Raw genomic sequence first — 19633 nt, forward strand, 5'->3', positions numbered from 1 at the left:
GTCCGGACACTTTCACCCCCTTCCAGTCCGGACACTTTCCCCCACTTCCAGTCCGGGCACTTTCACCCCCTTCCAGTCCGGACACTTTCACCCCCTTCCAGTCCGGACACTTTCACCCCCTTCCAGTCCGGACACTTTCACCCCCTTCCAGTCCGGACACTTTCACCCTCTTCCTGTCCAGGCCAATTTTCAGCTTTCAGCACTATCACACTTTGAATGACAATTGCGCGGTCATGCAACACTGTATCCATATGAAGTTTTAAGGCATTTTTTTGAGACAGATAAAGCTTTATTTTGGTGGTATTTATTCACCGCTGGGATTTTTATTTTTTTTGCTATATAAATGAAAAAGTCCAAAAGTTTGGAAAAAAATATATAATATAGTGGAAGTAAGGAGACAAAGAGGCTCACAAGTGTAAACAGTACAAAATATCCTCTAAAAATAGAAGAAAAAGGGCTAATATGTTACCTAGGTTGGGTGAAGGTGAGGTCTCAGCCAAAGCCACATCCCAATATGACATCACAGTCCACTGTCCATCAGGCCATAGATGTATTTTCATAGGCTGATGGAGGTAGGAGGGAGTAGTATGACCCCACCCATGAGACAAAGGAGCAGATTTCATAATAGAATGCATGTCTTCCTCACATGTCTGTGCAGTGTGCACTACTCGTCTGCTGCATTCTTCAGCCTCCATAAAGGAGATAGAAGTGCAAGTCCTAAAAGACACCTCCCTAATCCTTCAGTCCAGATGGCTTTTTAACCACTTCCTGTCCGGACACTTTCCCCCCTTCCAGTCCGGACACTTTCCCCCCCCCTTCCAGTCCGGACACTTTCACCCCCTTCCAGTCCGGACACTTTCCCCCCCCTTCCAGTCCGGACACTTTCACCCCCTTCCTGTCCAGGCCAATTTTCAGCTTTCAGCGCTATCACACTTTGAATGACAATTGCGCGGTCATGCAACACTGTACCCATATGAATTTTTTACCATTTTTTGAGACAGATAAAACTTTATTTTGGTGGTATTTATTCACCGCTGGGATTTTTATTTTTTTTGCTATATAAATGAAAAAGTCCAAAAATTTTGAAAAAAAAGTGATTTTCTTATAAAATTTTGCAAATAAATATTATTTCATCATAAATCTTGGCCAAAATGTATTCGGTTATCTTTTTAGTAAAGAAAAATAACCCAAATTAGTTTATAACCGAAAATTATAATTAAAATTTTTTTTTTACATTTTAAATTTTTTTTTGTAGTATTATTTATGTTTTTTTTTTTCCTAAATACTGTCACCCTAACAGTACAGTGTCACTGTACTACTTGTGGGGGGTGATGAAGATTTTTTTTTTTTCTTACACTGATTGCTTTTACACCCATAAAGGCTATAAAAGCAATCATTTCTCCTTCTCTCTGGCTGCATTCTTGCAGCCATTGAGAACTACTGTGTGAGCTGTGATTGGTCACAGCTTGTCACATGGTACAAGGCTGTTGTGAATGACCTTGTACCATGTGATCTCGGTAATCATTCACAGATTTCACACGTAGTAAGCAATGATGTCAGAAGTGACATCTTGCTTACTACTCTGCATGTGATCACTGATTGGCCAATCAGTGATCACATGATCAGGACCTCACTCAGTGGTCCCGTACGACGATCTGTGTTCCACTGTGTCCGGAGGACACAGTGGGCTCCGGATCGCGGTGCTGCGTGCTCCCAGGGAGCACGCATAGTCCATAATGGCGGGCGCCGTTTATGAATGGCAACCCGCCCCTGGACTGCCCCCGTCCGGCCATTTATATACACGGGCCGGACGGCAAGTGGTTAACAAACTGGGAGAGCTCGCTGATGCCGCTGGCAGATGTATTTTTTTTATCTCATTACCAGTCTAACATTTGTGATGTGACACATAGTAGATGGCAATGAATGGATCGGAGGCTGCGACCCAAAACAGGAAGTTGTCTTGCTCCTTTGGTGAACCACTTTTGACAACTATAGCAAACCATGGACAAAAGGGAATCGATCGGCCATGACACTGGAAACTGCAGCCAACGACCTGCGAGCCCATCATTACAAGGTAGGGCAAACAAACAACACAGGGAATATAACTACACTAATACCGAGGCAACAAACATTTGAAAGTGTACAATATTGAGTTGGCCCCGCCCTTTCCACACACATGACCTTTAATGGCCCTTCCAGTCTTAGTCCGTAGGGTTCAATATTGAGTTGGCCCCGCCCTTTGCAGCTATAACAGCTTCAACTCTTCTGGGAAGGCCGTCCACAAGATTTAGGAGGGTGTCTATGGGAAGGTTGGACCATTCTTCCAGAAGCACATTTGTCAGGTCAGGCACTGATGTCGGGGGAGGAGGCCTGGCTCACAGTCTCCGCTCTAATTCATTCCAAAGGTGTTCTATGGGGTTGAGGTCAGGACTCTGTGCAGGACAGTCAAGTTCCTCCACCCCAAACTGGCTCCTCCATGTCTTTATGGACCTTTGTAATGGAACCGGACCCCGACTGCGCTAGGGTATTTCCGTTAGACTCCCGATTCCCTGTCCGAACACATATCCACAGACACCACCGCTGACCATACAGGACGAAACAGCACCCGGCTTCTTAAGACAGGAAGTAAACTGCTTTATTTCAACACAAACACAAGATATATACACAGGGCGGGGAAATACAACCAGGAAAAGGAAACACATCAGCAAGTCGTCCCATCAGGGGGAAGGGCTGCCTGAAACACCCCCCACCAAACCAAGACACACAATAGAACAAAGGGATACACCATTTGGCAGTAGACAATATAGGAACACATACATCCCATAATAGTTTGCTGGTAAGCAAGACACAATAGAACAATGGGATGCAGCAAGTGTCATTGAACAATGAACAACCCCCACACCCCACCTATACAGGTCCACACAATACTAGGACAGATTACCCTGTTCCCCTAACAAGCACAGGGTGCCTCACACATAATGGGAACATGGGGAGATGATACAGGGGTCCCCCCACCCCCAAAAGTCACTCCCGTCACAACTTTGCCTTGTACACTGGAGCGCAGTCATGTTGGAACAGGAAGGGGCCATCCCCAAACTCTTCCCACAAAGTTGGGAGCATGAAATTGTCCAAAATGTTGCCTTAAGAGTTCCCTTCACTGGAACTTGGGGGCCAAGCCTACGGTATATATATTAGAATTTACACAGCTTTTACTTTCTGACTGCCCATCACATTTCTTCAGGTGCCCACAACCCCCCCAAATTACCCCTTTTTGGAACATAGACACCGCAAGGAATTTGATGAGCGACATGTTGAGTCCATGAAGCATTTTATTTTTTGCCACAAATTTTCGGAAAATGACAACTTAAATGATGTATTGCTCATGAGCCACTGCTCGCCCGCAAAATGCAAGTAGTTAAAAAACCCTAATTTTTTTTTTAATTCTCAGTATGGTATTTTATTTCATTTAGTTTTTAATTTTTTTTTTTAATACTTTTATCAGAATAGTACAATGTTACCATAGTAACATTGTACTACTGTGGGGGGTGATCAGGGATTCAGGGATTTTTTTTTACACTTTGCAGAAGAAATAAAGATAATTTCTCTTGCAATGCAAAGCTTGCTGTCGTGAACTGCCATAAATGAGTTTTTGACAGCTCAAGATAGTGATCTGTGATTGGCTGGAGCTGGTCACAAGGTACAGGGTGCTGTGATTAGTCCCAAGTATCATGTGACAGCTGTGGGCCAATCACAGCTCACTAAGAAGAGAAGCAGAGCTGTTAGATTGATTCATAGCAGCTTTGCTAACATTGTGATCATGTGATTGCATAGCGATCACATGATCAACGGGTCCCATTTGCCGGGATCTTCATTCCGCTGCGCCCCGTGTTAGTACAGCCAGAGCGTTGTACTCGTACGTCGCTTTGCCTGTAGCTGCCGCCTTTCCGCAGTGCATTGCGGTTAATGTAGATCAGTCAGTAACTAAGACTGCATGGATGGGTTAGTGACCATCACAGTAAACACCATCATTGAAATCCATCCCTGAGCTCCACTTTGCCTAGACTTAGATGATGTCATCAGTCTACTGCAGGCAGGAGGAAGCATTTCCTCAGTCTCCCCTCCCTCAGTGATCAGACCACAACAATGTAACTTTGTAGCTAGTCAGAAGGTGAGAGGCTGCGGCAGAGGCTGATCTGTGTCAGGCATATGTGAATGTTGCCAAGAACTGCACAGGCATCAGGATTTGCATGATTGTGTCATCTCTGAGCCAACATGTCAGTCCTGAGTGTAGATAGTGACCCTGGATGATTCCTGAACAAAGATGGTGATGTCCTTCTGGAGAGACAAGCAGATGAAGGTATAGTCAGGGAGCACTGTGATCTCTGTGAGAGGTAATGAAGACCTGGAAGTGCTAAACATTCACAATTATTTAGTTAAAATAAAGAGTATATCTGATGACAGGTCAGCTTTAAACAGACAATCTAATCTAACCAGCTACTTACACCTACCCACCCCCAACCCTCACCCTCTGAACGTCACTTCTGACACCCAAATAATCATTACAAAAACAACACAATTCAGTTATCTTGGGTACAGCAAAACAAAGAGAATGAGAAAGGATACATATTTCCAAATCATACATGAAGCAGAAATAGGAAGAATACATGACTGAGATTACCATGATTGTGCATTGCGGTTATACATGGAATATACACATGAAAAAGCATATTTATTTGAAAATCATATAAGTATATTTATATAAAAAACTGCTCATAGCAATTCACCCAGTGAAAGTGAACGCACATTTGTTCTGGGTGAATGGGGCAAATAAACAAATGTCATTAGGTTGTGTCCTGTGCTGGATGAATGCTTTTCATATATTTAAAACTGAAAATACCGCGTCTGGCCACTAGATGGTGATAAATAGGATAAGGAATTCCAATAATATTTAGCACCTTCTAGTGGCCAAATCCAGTATTTTCCAGATCAATGAAAAACATTTGCTTTTGGTATTTTCCCTTTTGAGTGAAAAAATACTGACAATAATCCAGCATAGGAAGTAGCCTAATGGCATGTGTTTATATTCACACAGAACACATGTACATGCACTTTCACTGGGTGGATTGCTATCAGCACATTTATATAAATACATCCCTCAGTGTGAACAAAATCATTTCTGACGGTTGTAATGGAAGGGCTGTTCAGGTCTTTGAATGTAACCATATAGTACCACATGGGGGTTGATTTATTAAAGTCAAATAGACGGCGCACTTTACAAAGAGCAGTTGCTCCAGAGCTTAGTAAATGAGCAGAAGATCCGCTGACTTCCATCATCCAATCACGTGCAAGCAAAATGCTGATTTTTAATTTCCCTTGCAGGTGATTGGGTATTCTTCACAAAGCAAAGCTTTACCTCTGTAATGGACCCCAAACACCCACAACTGGGTATCTCCATCAAGAAGCTGCTTCTCAGGCTCTGAAACATGAGACCAGTGACTATTGTTACCCCAAGATCCAGACGACACCAGTCTTGAAGTGAACCAGGAGGTAGACTAATTTATTTGAACACAAGATATATACACTCAGGGGACAACCCCCCTCCCTGCATAATGGCACAGGGTGGGCCAATCTACATTTAGTAACAAGAGACACACAGGTATTCAAACTGCACAGCAGCAGACAGTCCCATCAGGAGGGAGGGCTGCTGGAGACACCCCCCCACTAAGCTAATACACATAAACACATACATCCCATAATAGTTTGCTCCCAAACCAGACAGACAATAGAACAATGGGATGCAGCCACATAACATCAAACAATCAACAACCCCCCACCCCAATATTAGGATAGATCACCCTGTACCCCTAACAGGCACAGCGTGACTTACACATAATAGGGATATGGGAAGCTGAGACAGGGGTCTCCCCACCTCTCCAAAGTGAGCTGTGTTCCATGGGCCCCCCACCCAAAGTGACTCCAATCAGAACCTCATTTACTAAGCTCTGGAGTAACTGCACTGGCAGAGTGCACAGTCTATTTGCCTTTAGTAAACCAACCCCCATACACATACTATATACCGAAACACTATAAAGGGAATGTATCAAAACTGGAGCAGACAGAATCTGGAGCAGACGAGCATGGCAACCAATCACCTTCCATCTTCAGCTTGTCCGGTTATGCATTGAAAATAAAAGCTAGAAGCTGATTGGTTGCCATTCTCAGCTGGTCCAGATTCTGTCTGCTCCAGTTTTGATAAATTCCCCTCTATATGTGAAACTCCAGTGTTGTTGGGGAAACAATCCTCTCTGGGGCTTCCAAATACATTACAGATATTCTAACAAACCTTCTTGTAATAATCTTCCCGACTTCTGTTCTGTAGACACTGAGATGGTCTGTTTTAGAGCAAATGCTGAAATCCATCAACATGAGAGCTAAATGGAGGTTCTGTCTTATTATATTATAATGTGTAGTACAGGGGCGGACTGACAACTCATGGGGCCCCCGGGCAATAGGGGATCATGGGGCCCCTGTGTCCTTGCTCAAACTCAGAAAAGCTTATGAAAAAGGTACCAGGGGCATCTCATGGGGCCCCCTACTGACCCCGAGTTTCCAAATGGTCAGTCCGCCCCTGGTGTAGTACAATAAAACATAGAATCAGATGATCATTCCTAGAGAGATATCATCTATAACATTTCCAGTGCAGTGTTAGGAATGTCATAGTCCATGGATACAACCACCACCTGTAATATGACTTGGAATGTTCTGGAATCTTCTGGGAGAAGCAATGATCCCATTATATCATGGGGGGGGATGAGGATTCTCAGACATTCTGTCACACCCTGGTTACTGTGGCCGTGGTGATGAGGACAATATTTGAAATGTTTTTCCAATTAGAGAAAATCCATGGAAAGGTTTTTATTTTTCATAAGTGTAAACGATTTGCAGACAATGACTTGGATGATGAATTACACGTTGTGGTGATTTGTCTTCTCTGTTTAGCTGTTGAACATTTTCTTTAAGCTTTGCAGAGCGTTTTCTTCTGTGATGGATTTCCAGCCGTCTGGTAGATTTGCTGGTTCTGAAAAGTATTCTTCAGCAAATTTCTCATTAAATGTGACAAAAATATATTTCCAGTAATCTGATGACTCTATGCTGGGATCTGGTTGGATGGACCAGTCTGGATAAAAGGTACGATACTCTTTGTATGGGTGTGGTTTGGATTCTGTGTTTGAATTTCTAAATGTTCTATTAGATACAACATCTGTACTACATATATCAGTGACTAACATTTGAGTATAAACCCTTATGTATGATATCAGGCCTCTAGGTCTGTGGCTGGTAGCAAAGTGCTCCTTGTGTCCATCACCTCCAGCCTCACAGGGGACACCACAGAATGGACATTGCTTCCCACAGCCAACAACCTTCCTGATTAATTCATCCTGAGGCTTCACCCTCACCCTGGAGAGTACAGACTTTATATCCATAGATTGCAGCTCTGATAAGACTTCTGTTTCTGTATCTTGGAGGAAGAGCTGAATGTCAGATGAAAATTGGCCAACATCAGCCTTGTTCTGGAAAGTGATCACTTGCATTGCAGTCTGTGGGATTACTAATTCTTCCTTTAGTATCTCACATACAGTTTTCAAAAAATCTGAAACTGTTAAACTTTTAAGAGAGTTGTCTTCAGTAAGAGCCGATCTTATCTTTGTGTCCAGTGAAGAGAGCAGATCTTCTTGTAATGGTTTTAGGATTTGGGGTGTGGCATATGTTTCAGTGTAATTCAGTATCCGGGCTCTTGTATATTTCTCATATGACAGTATATACTTCACATATTCCTGAAAGGACATTTCTTCTAGCAGCTCCTTCAGTAAAAAATCTTGAAAAAATGGTCTACTGCTGAATTTCTTGTTGTCTGAACTTTCTACTATGCTATCCATTATTTTTTGCCCAAGATGGTGGAAAACATGATCCCTCATTGCTGGTTTTATACATTGATCACAGAATTCTTTGGCTTTAGTCTGACAAATATCTTTCTCTTGAAATAGACTGATAAACGTTTCTAAATATCCAGGCTTTAGTTTCTCCAAACACAGTTTTGGATCGTTTTCTTGAATGAATTTCTCATGCATCTCCTGAAACTCTCTGGAAGCTTTCCCAAGAATGTGAAGCTTGATATCCAGTTCAAACCATGTGGACAAATGAAGGCTTTTGGACTCTTTGGAAATCTCTTTTGTAATCATATGAAGTAATTCCAGGCAGTAGTTGTCACAATAGTCCTCTCCAGTCCTCACCTTCCCTCTGATATATTTGTCACAGTTATCTATAAGAGAATGAGCAAAATCATTTATTTTGTCAAAATGCTGCTTTCTAGCTCTAACACCTAAATTATGTAAAAATGAATCTGTCAGTTTCTTGAGCCATCCACTCTCAATATATTTCTCATCCATCTTGAAATCAGGTTGAGCGATAGCTGGATCCTTCACACCCAGTAAATGTTCATTTACAGCCGATCCTTTATTACTCATGTCATTCATTAGCTGATGTAACATAGATCTACTGACAATGTGTGTTTTTAATTTCTCAATCTGTAGGTCTGTCAGTGTCCTCTTCCACATCTCCTCAAATTCTCTCTTTAAAGCCTCATTGTTCAGCTTTTCTTTCTTCTCCCGGCACCTCCTGAGGAGATCTGCGATTTTGTTTTCAATCGATTTCTGGGAATTATTTTTCATATTCTGAATCTCAAATTTCCCTTTCTGAATAGAAACAGCCTCATCCAACTTCACAAGAGAATTCCTTTTCAATTCTTTCTTCAGGAATGTTGTGCTCAGAATAAAATCTTGTTTGTATCGTTCTATTAGATAAACATTTTCATTTTTTTGCTCAAAAAAGTTTTCCAGCAATTTCAACATTTCACTTTCTCTATTAATCAACACATTGTTGAGCTCATTCTTAAATATGTAGCAAAGTTCATCACTTAGACTCTCTGCAGTCTGATTCTTAATGTTTGTCTCTGTACGGATCAGCCAATCATGGACGGCTTTTCTGAACTCCCATTCCCACTGTGAGAATTGTATAGATAGTTTATTATAAGCTTCTGCCACCAGGCTGTTCCTGAAACTGAAGATGAATTTCTCATGTTTTACAGCATTCCATAAACTTTCTATCCATTCTATAAATTCAGCAATTTGTAAAGGCCTGTGCAGGGATTCTTTGCTTGTCATTAATTCCAATAAATACTTTTTCAATTCAGACACATGTTCACTGTACCCAGAATTTACTGGAGCCATTGGTGGGACCCCAAGCCAGAGTCCAGGAATGTACCAATTGTCTTTCTCCAGATTGTAATCCATCACATCACTGAAAGTTTTGATTACACTTTTATTTTCCATCTCTGCAGCTACTTTTGTCATTTCATTCAGATGTTCCAGAAGTTTCTTCCTGTCTCTCATGTTCTTGTCATGAGCAGACACATCACTCACGTTCTGATGTACAAACTGGCAGTTGGGTCTCTTTCCTATTTCTTTCATTCTAAGAAAAGCATGGACCACAATCTGTAAGATATCCTTCATTTCTGTTGTGTTTTCCATGGCCATGTTGACTATGATGATCTCACTCAACCCAACCACTAGTGTGGCCAGTTCATTGTCATGATCATAACTGCCCTCCAAGGAAGCAAACTCTGGAGCTTTCAGCCCCTCGGTGTCAATCACCAGGATGAAGTCACATTCCAGCTCCTCCTGGAAGTTCTCTTTCACACTAAGAAGAGTCATGAAGGCTCCTCGTGTGCATCTTCCACTGGCCACAGGGAACTGAAGACCAAACATGGTGTTGAGAAGGGTGGATTTCCCTGTACTCTGCACTCCCAGCACTGTGATTACTCTCATTCTGCATTTCCCCCCTGTTTTGGTGTCCAGCTCCTTTAGTACATCAGTTATCCACCGTAAGGGAATGTTGGAGACATCTCCATCTATTAGCTCCAGTGGGAAACCATTCATCAAGAGATTGGCAGCAATTCCTGGCAGTCCAACAAATTGTTTTTGGCTTTTATGTATTTTGTTTTCTTTAGCCATGGAACATTCAGCTTCATAAAACTGTCCCATCTCACGTAGGAAATGTTCAATTCCTAAAGAACTGTCAGAGATTTTCTGGTCTATCTGTCTGAGTTCTTCCTTATTGATTAAGATATTGTTACATTTTTCTTTGTATTCAGCTTGAAGATTAGAAAGATGATTTCTAGCAATTGAATCAAGTTCAAACTTCATCCATTTCAGAAAATATTGTTTCTCAATCTCAGACAAATGAGTGATTGCATCAATAAAGAGCATCAAACCATAGGGCAGATCATGATTATGTTGTTCCTCATGCAGTGAAATACGTTTCTTCATCAGTTCATCTTGATAATGTTGTGTGTCTTTACCACCTTGCTTTGTCATTCTGCAAAGTTCCTTTTCCACATTAGATAACTCTCTCCAGAGATCTCCCTGTAACTTCATAGTGATGTTCTTATACTCAGACACGTTTGTTATTTCTCCTGTAATTCTCCTGGCACGTTCCCTGGCCTTCTGACATTCAGGAACTCTCTCATCCACTTGGATGTCCAATCCATGAGTTTCTTTCTCAAGGTCTCTCATTTTATTTTCTTTTGGCTTACCATTTAAGAAATGAATAATAGTACTTTGTAGTTTTTTTACAAATGCCGCCTCACTTACTATGCTTGCATGTATTATCACATTTGATTTTTTCATCTTTAGAACTGGCATTAAGTCTTGAAGGGTCTTCTGTGTCTGTGGACTCACAGTTTTGCCAGGACCAGGAGTAACAATAAAGTAATACTGGGTGTCAGTGGTAGGGCAGGATGATAGCAATCTGAATTCTCTCTCAGAAATATCCTCAATGAATGTAAACACAGCTGATGAAATTCTTGTCAGAAACATGAACTGGTCCCTGTTGGTCTCCAGGTCTCCTCGTAGGTTGGTCACTGTGATGGATTCTGGGAAAACATCAGACTTACCACAGGGAAAATACCAGGAAACTTCTACCAGTCCATCAGATATTTCTCTCTTAATGTTTCCTCCATCCATATTGTCATGTATGAAGACATTAATAGGTAGCTGAGGTGGATTAAGAACTTGATTCAGGATTTTTGATTTGGATAATTTGTTTTTTCCAAGTCTGACAAATGAGAAGATTGGCATGGAAGTATTGACCACATTTTCTTCTCTGAACCCTTTACTGTCCGCTAATGACTGAGGTATCCAGTTCTTCACTATGTCTCTCATTGCCCAAAGCATGAGGGTGCAGTGTGACCCGTCACCAGAAGGGAGCAGCAGAGGGGCAGCAAACTGGCACATGGACAATTTGGTTACAATCTCTTGTTGCAGAAAACTGTCTGAGCAATGCAGGAGAAGACACAGGACATCCAGGGGGTGAACAGAGGCTGAGGAATCATCACCTGTAATCAAAGAAGCATCAAATGGGTTGTCATCATCATTATCACCATTATCATATATGTCAACACCAGTAGACTGATCTTTCTCAAGAAGAATGTCTCTTGCAGCCCTGTTTAAGGCCATAAGTTTCCTTAAGTAATTCCAGGGAAGATCTTCTATAGTTTTAGGAGGTTTGTCATGTACATTATCTAAGCCAATACTCAAGATATCCCTCAGAGTCAATTTTGTAGTCAGGTGTGGTTCCATGTTCATTTTTTCTGCAAACTGATGAATGGTAGTTTTTCTTGTATGAAGTTCTGTAAGAAAATAAATTATTTTATTATATGTTTCTATATTACCAGTCTACTTGCAAAATTGTAATCAATTAATCAATTGGAAAATACGGATACGGTAAGAACACTACTACAACTATAGTAGCCTGTGATCAGCCTACGCAAGGGTAGAGAGGACCTCATTTATGTCTGAAAGTGGAGAGCTCAAAAAGGTATGATTGTTATATTCCTTCGTTTTCCCATGGCAGTAAAATATACTTGATTGCTGGATTTGGGATTTCAAAAGTGCTTTTCTGTGTATTTATCTACTTACTCAAGCCAACTTCTGGATGAGCACAAAAAAGGAAACTCCCCCACCAGGATACACAGCACAGACTCCACAGACCACCATGTTTCAAAGTGAAAGTTGAACCACAAAGTAATCCTGCCTCCACCTGAAGTCCATGGAGTGACACATTCAGACTGAATGTCTACAGCTTGTGTTCAGACTACTCAAGTCACACATGGGAAAGCTTCTAATCGGGGATCTATGAATGCATTTTAGTCTGCCTACCTCAGACCCTCAGTGTTTAAGTAGTTTCAATTGGGGTGCATTATAGATCTTGTCAGAGGAGTAACTAGAACCCTCAGGGCCCCGGTGCAAGAAACCAAGAAAGGTCCTCCTGACTCCTGACTGGGGCTCCTCCCTTTGGGACAATTGCCCTTTCCACTGATCCTGGGGCCCTTTACTCACATCATGGGACCCTTTCATATGTTCTGCAGCAGGCCTTCTTCATGCTGTCTTGGGGCTCCCCATGGTGGTGGAATGTCAGGGCCCAGTGTGACCTTTACGCCCTGGTAGTTCTGCCACTGGGGTTGATAGCTATTAGTTTTTTATTACTTTTTACCATTATATTTTATTCTTTTTTTTACAGTTTTTTAAAATTTTTCAATTTTGTTTTTAGGAACCCTGTTGGACTTTGTAGAAATATCAGGGATCTAAACAGACCTCTGATGTTCCACCTTTGAGACAGAGAAAGGAGATTGAGAACACAGCTCTCCATCTCCATCTCTGCATCTTCAGGTGCACAGAATGAATGAACAGGAATAGCCTTGTACAGAGCTTCCTGTTCATTCAAAAACTGAAGCATAGTAAACACAGTTTGATCGGTACCAGTCGCTGATTGTTCATTCAGAAAAGGAAGGGGCTAGTAAATGACATATTTACCAGCCTCTTTTCCACTGTCCATCCTGACTCATCCCCCACAGCAGCTGGTGGGAGAGGGAAAGGGGGATTCCGGCAGTGAGGAGGAGCCAGGGAGTACCCAAGGGCCCAGGGGGCAGCAGGACTTGGATAGGAGGGGTGGCGGGGGCAGCATATAGAGGAATCGATCCTCTCCACTTTCCTCCTGCAGCCACTGAATGCCTGTGAGAGGGAGAGAAGGAGAAGCAGGCTTTCAATGGTTCCAGGAGGAAAATGGAGGGGATCGTTTCCTCTACATGTCACCCCCGCCTCCCCTCCTATCCAGGTATACAGGGGAGCTGCATGGGCCCCATAGAGCATAGGACCAAATCACAATTGTGACCCCTGTGATCCTTGCAGGTATGCCCCTGGATTGATGTAATGTCAATATTTTCCTATGGGGTTCTGTGATTTCTACACGCACCAATATTCTAAAATAAATTTTTAGGATTTCCGCACTGAAGCATTGGGTAAGCCCCAGATCTCATAGCTCTTTACAAAATGTATTCCAATTCATGATTATGATGTCAAGGTTTAAGGGCCCATCCACACTAGAAACTGCATGTGAAATCGCACATGGAATGCTGTGAGGTTCCTGTGCAATTCACATGCAGTGCACTGCACCAAAAGTAATGCATGCACTCCTTTTTGAAATGTACTGCAACCACATTGCATGGTACTTTTGTACCATGTGATCCTGTGTGGGCCGGTGCGGACATTTGCAACCTGCATTTGGGGTGTTGTCATCTTTAAACTGACCCCCACAGCAGATCTCAAGGGCATTGCAATAGGAACGCAGCTCTCCTGCACTGCAACCCAACTCCATTCAGATTTTTTTAGCCCCCCTACACTTACCTGAGCTCCATCTGGATCCAGCGATGTGCACAAAAGCCTTGTCCCTCCTGGATCTCTCCCTCCTTGATGGCTGAGACAGCAATCACAGCCAGTGAGCCAATCAGGAGAGAATGGGCCGAGTCATGCTCAGTGTGTGAATGGTCACACAGAGCAGCAGCACAGGAGCGAGCCTTCTCAGGTGCCCCCATAGCAAGCTGCGGGTGACCCGATAAGAGAAGGAAAGGGGTTGCTCTGTGCAAAACCAGTACACAGAGGAGGGAAGTATAGTCATGTTTATTTAAAATAATAATATTAATAATAATCTGCTTTTAATATCACTTTAATTGTGACTTGGAGAGGAGGACACATAGGACACAGTCTAAACTGATTGTGTACCGGGAATATGAGCGACAGAGTAGAAACTTTGAGGTTTGAAGGCTGAACCTGGACCTTTGTGATTGGGGAGAAGAAAGAAATGTAGATTGGGAACTGGTTGTGGTTGGCAGGTAAGGAAGCACACGAGAAGGTTATCATCACCAGGGAGGACAGTGTAGCAGATTAGGGGGGATCATGATTGGAATGAGCAGAGGGAAGTTGTTAGTGGCAGAGCAAGATCTGAACATAGTTGGGGGTGCAGGGAAGATCTTATAGTGCATGGGAGGCAGGCCAGAAGGTGACCATGGTCAAGGAGCAGGCAATAGGAGATCATATTGGGGTGAGCAAGATAGACCAGGAGCTGGTTATAGCGGGGGTGGGGGTATGGTAAAGCCGGAGTTCACTGTTTTCCAAGGGCATTAAGGACAATGGTGAGGCTGAGGCAGGCAGTGAGAGTAGTTGGGCAGTCCACATCAGCAACAATCAGGCAATAGCGGGCTGCAATATTATACGTCTCAGGTAGCTGGTAAGAAGAGCCTTTTTAAAGGCTTAAATACCCTCCAGGCCACTCCTGGGATCATTAGTGTGGTTTGAAAACCAGGAAAAATAAGGACTGAACTGTCAGAAGAGTCACAAGGAAATCTCAGGGTGTAGCAGAGTAGAGAGGGCTGGAACCAGGCTGGAAAAAAGCAATACCTGAACAGAGCTGGAACAAGCAAGTGCAGGAGAAAACTAGGACTGAACTATCAGAAGAGGAACAAGGAAATTCTGGGCTGTAGCAGTGCAGAGAGAGCAGGAACGTGGTGGAAACAGGGAATCCCTGAACAGAGCTGGATGGAGCTGTGATAGGAGCATTGGGGGTGATGGGGGCTCTGTATCTGGCTGCTGCTTGAGGAAGAGGCCGTTTGTGGCCTCCAAACATCACTTTTGATTGGTGACAATAAAGTGTTCTGGTGTGAGATGGGGAAACAGCTTTCATTGTTTGAACACTGATTGAAGTAAATTAAAAAAGTTCTGACTGACAGTCTGCAGTTTAGCCACAAGATGTCGCTGTTTATTCTAACACAGCCTCAGACTGCAAAGAGATTTGTATATTCATGAAGGGGTGGGGTTTTACACTTGGAGAGTGAACAAGAAAAAGAAGGGTAGCCATGCTTGAGAGAGAGAAGATGGTTGAGTGATTTGAGAATCTGTTGCCATCCAGCTGTGATGACGGTCCTCTGTAATCAGAAATTCACTTGAGTGAAGCTGATGGTGTTGAAGACGCTAACCCTGTTCAAAGAAAGGAAGATTTGCTGCCAGGAAGCTGATGAGGACAGAGGAGCAAAGCAACATGTACTGCTGATGACATCGCATGCCTGTTGAAGAGATGTTTGTTCTGTTCAGAGTCACCAGCGGACACAAAGCAGACCCGAATCAGTAAGATCGTGCACGCACCTCATTTCAGTGTTGGCGCCTAGAGACTGAGACAGGCCTATAGTTAGTTAGTTAGGGTCTCTGTTTGTGTCAGGCCACAAGTGTTATTACTGATCATTGGAAGGACTCCACAACTTAAAGTGACATTTCACATTGGAGAACTGATAAAATCCTACAAACACAAGCCAGACTGGCGTTTTGCTCAGAAGGAATACTCAGACACGTGCTACAGGACCAGTTATGGGAGGGGGAATACTGTATAAGATTGTAAGCTGTTGTGCTGCACCGCAGGCTAGCCCATACCGTACACCCATACACCGATTCCTGCTCTTTTAGGGTAATAACAGGTAAGGTGTGGCAGCTTAGTTGTGCCCCCCAGTAGGTAAATTACTACACTTTCTACCTTCATCCATCAGAAGGCGCCGTGCTGTGCAGCACAAGGGTCTCAGCCTTTGGGCTGGGTGTATGTAAATTTTCTGTATATTCCAGCATTTGTGGTTGTGTTTATTTGCCACATTTAAGTAAAATTCTGTTGTGGCAAAAGCTGGTGTTGGGGTTGCTTTCCTCGTTCGTGACTTCACTGTATCCTGGGGAGATCACCCCAGTACATGGCTTACAACTGTCTCTTTGCTTCAACATGATGTGATCATGATTTTTTGGACTGTAGCTGGCTGTAACACATTGTGGGACAATGGGGGCTTTAGAGGGGTCTTAGGGGTGGTCCATGCACACAGTTAATGTAAGTATGTGTACCACCCTCCTAGTTACACTAGGGGGGAGTTAGATCCCAATAATGGTTAGTGAAGAGCTGCTAGGCGGCTCGGGAATAATATCCATTTGGGGTCAAATTTAGGACAGGGGTGAGGAGCTCTGCAGACCAGCCTCTGTGGAATTTCCCCCTGATCTGAGGTTCTCTGGGAGGGCCTCAGAGGCAGAAGGCAGATCTGAGGGGTAGCTGGCCGCACCCCTGTAGGGACTTTGGCCAATCCTGAACAGGAGGCTGGAAGGGGCCGGATTCCTAAAAAGGGGAGGGAGTTTACTTAGGAGGAGTAGGAGGAAGGAGGAGGTGTGAGAGGTGATGGTCGGGTGGAAGACAGGAGGAGAGAGGAGAGTGCTAGGAGGCAGCCACTGGGCTCACTGAGTCGGAGCCTGCCTGCAAGCTGGTCCCTTTTGAGGAGGATCACCTGTGGAGCAGGAGGGAGGCATCCAGCTCACAAGCCTGGTAACTGCAGCCTTCCACATGCTGTGCAGGAGAACACCCTGAGAGAGTAAACCTGAAACCCCTGGGTGGATTGGGGAAGGAACACTCTGGTGGGAAACCAGATTTGCCCCCTTGCTAGTGACTCTACTTTTTGAAAGACACGGGATCTGGGTCCCCTGCTCAGGACATTAGTGGCTTTGTCTTTTGGAGGTGCTGGCTAGCACTCCAACCAAGTTCGTTGAGACTTTAAAGAGAAAGTTGTATATAGTTCAGGAAAGCTGTCCTCAAGATTCAGTCCATGAGGCATTCTTTACACACCTATACCCCATCCAAGTTGATATCCCCCAATAAAATCAACAAAACCAACATTTCATGACTGGATTCCTGACTGTGAATGTGTGATGTGTGGGAGTGCTGAAGAGCTGGTAACACAGGACTATAGGGGGACCTACATTAAATATTCTTGAGCGGCTCCTACGGGGGTAGTGCTACATATGTCCTGAAGTTTCGGCTTTGACAGATAAGTTAAGGGATCCTGCTTGCTGGGTGAGCAAAGGTGTTAAAATTAAGCAGCAACACACGTCTAGATTACAATTTTACATTTGCTGTTACTAAATCCGGTCCTTTGAGTTACGGGGCTTTGACCATAAGGGAGTAAAGAATGTTCACTGATTGTATTGAATACGGGAAAGACAGGAAATGTTCAAACATTATGACGGTTCTGAATTATTGAAATGAAAGAAGATAACTCACTCAAAACTGTAGACACACCACGCAAGTCTGGAAACCTGGAAATCATGTTCTCGAGATGATCCCGGAACTTCTCACAGGCCGGCTCTCCCTTCTGTAGAATGAGGTCTATCAGTCTCTCCGTTCTCTCTCCATGTTCCTGAGTCGTGTACAGATCTATATACTCCTGATGGGTTAGGATGCAGAGAGATCCCACTTCATCATATAAGCCGTCCACATTCTCCGCAAACACTTGTGTTAGTTTTCCTTTTAGATACTTAATCATCGCTGATGCCTTCATGGGGCAGGTCATGATGTCTGGATTTTATCACCTGAAAAAAGTACATCCTGTTACTATTGACATTAAAGTGAAACAATGATGATTTGAGGTTTTATTTTTGACCAGTTCCTGGCCGCCCACGGTACATTTACTGCAGGCATGTGGCATGGGCAGGATGGATCACAGACATGTACTTCATCCAGCCTGTTCCAGGTTAGGGGCGCCCATGCGCGTGCCCCCCGCTAACATACGCTGTCACTGGCCACAGTAGGATATTGTCCTGGCCAATGATTTATAAATGAGACCTGCTGATTGTCTGTAGCCAATCACTGCACAGTCCCCTGTTTACACACACAGGGCTCTGTACACAGATCGGCAATTTGGCTGTTTCTTCCCCTGCAAAGCAGGGAGACAAAACAGCCAAATCTGTGTAAAACCAGCACATATTACACACACTACATGTGTTACCCTCCCTAGCGGTCTGATTATGTCAGTATTTCTGTGCTCAAAGCGGTAAATTTTTTTGCATGGAAATATGTCGTTTTATTAATTGTAGACCTGTAGTTTTTAGGAATCACTCACTGAAATCTGTCCGAACAAGAGTCTAGTAAACATCCCGGGGAGGATAAAATTTGAAACACGAAATCATAAATTATATTATAATAAATAATCATAAAAAATAATAATATAATAATAATAAATTTAATTCAATAATATAATCAAACCAAAAACACTGAAATGTGAAATAGAGCGCCAAGTTCGCACATCGCTGAGCTCAGTCGCAGAATCGTTTTCAGTGTCTGATGAGGAATTTCCCCCACGAATCATTATCACTCAATTCTGCAAGTGGTTCTGATTTACTATGGCTGTTCTCTAGCCGGTCTAAAACCACTTCTGACCTAAAGGGACGCTTTTTGGACGCCATGGACGTTTCTCAGTTTCCAGGCAGAAAGAACAGTAAAAATGCAGGCAGGGCGCCGGACAAAGCACTCGGGACACAATGTATGTGAAATGGTTTGATACAGGAATGTTATACTATGTGATTTTAGTGTATTGACTGAATGTCACTTTTAAAATTTTTTAATTTCCCGCCAGTTCCGTCCCCCGTACGTCAGGACGTCGCAGGGAACGGAACCCGGAAGACAGATGCCGGCATCGGCTGGAGGAGATGGCTGGGGACACTGCAGGAGGGACATCACGGGAGCGCAGGACAAGGTAAGTGCTGGAGGGAATCCCTGAGCAATGCTGCAGGGTATTCCTGAGTGTAGCTCGGGGTTACCGCTTTTGGTACTGAAAGTTAACCCCGCGCTACACTCGGGAATACCACCAGGGGGGGTTAAGCACACAGATAGTCCCTTGTTTGTCCCTTGATGTTAACCCCTTCTCAGCCAGTGTATTAATACAGTTTACAATATTATATCTGATCACTGTATTCATGTCACTATTGCTGTCAGTGTCTGTCAGTTAGTGTAACTCCCAGTGAGGGTCTGTTAGTGCCAGATTGTCCTCCACACTATCACAGTTCCACCACTGTTACCACTATAATGTCATAGCTGTGTAAATTCCAGTATATATACCATAGGTTGTAGACACTATAACCTTCATACAACCTAATTAATATACACTTCTTGGGATATTTTGGTTTTTTTTTTATCAAAAACATGTAGCAGAATACATTTTGGCCTACATTTATGAAGACATTTGGTTTTATTTTATTAGTTATGTTTTATAACAGAAAGTTAAAAATATTGTTTTTTCTAAAATGTTGTCTTTTTAATTTATAGAATAAAAAAATAAAAAAGACAGCAGTGATCAAATATCACCAAAAAAGTTCTATCTGAAAAAAATTATATA

The 19633-nt window shown here is 43.1% G+C and overlaps 1 protein-coding gene across 1 annotated transcript; it reads right to left on the bottom strand.

The window, feature by feature from the left end:
* Positions 1-3311: 3311 nt before the first annotated feature.
* LOC149440967 (interferon-induced very large GTPase 1-like) lies at positions 3312-17829 on the bottom strand. The gene is made up of 2 exons (XM_089657924.1): positions 17532-17829; positions 3312-11757 (listed from the first exon to the last, which is right to left on the bottom strand). The coding sequence occupies exons 1-2, from the start codon at positions 17810-17812 to the stop codon at positions 6996-6998; spliced, it is 5043 nt and encodes a 1680-aa protein (XP_089514050.1). The 5' UTR covers positions 17813-17829; the 3' UTR covers positions 3312-6995.
* Positions 17830-19633: the final 1804 nt, after the last annotated feature.

Source organism: Staurois parvus, unplaced genomic scaffold (genome assembly GCF_062004578.1).
Source record: "Staurois parvus isolate SC_StPar_1 unplaced genomic scaffold, SC_StPar_1.0 ptg001042l, whole genome shotgun sequence".
NCBI lineage: Eukaryota > Metazoa > Chordata > Amphibia > Anura > Ranidae > Staurois > Staurois parvus.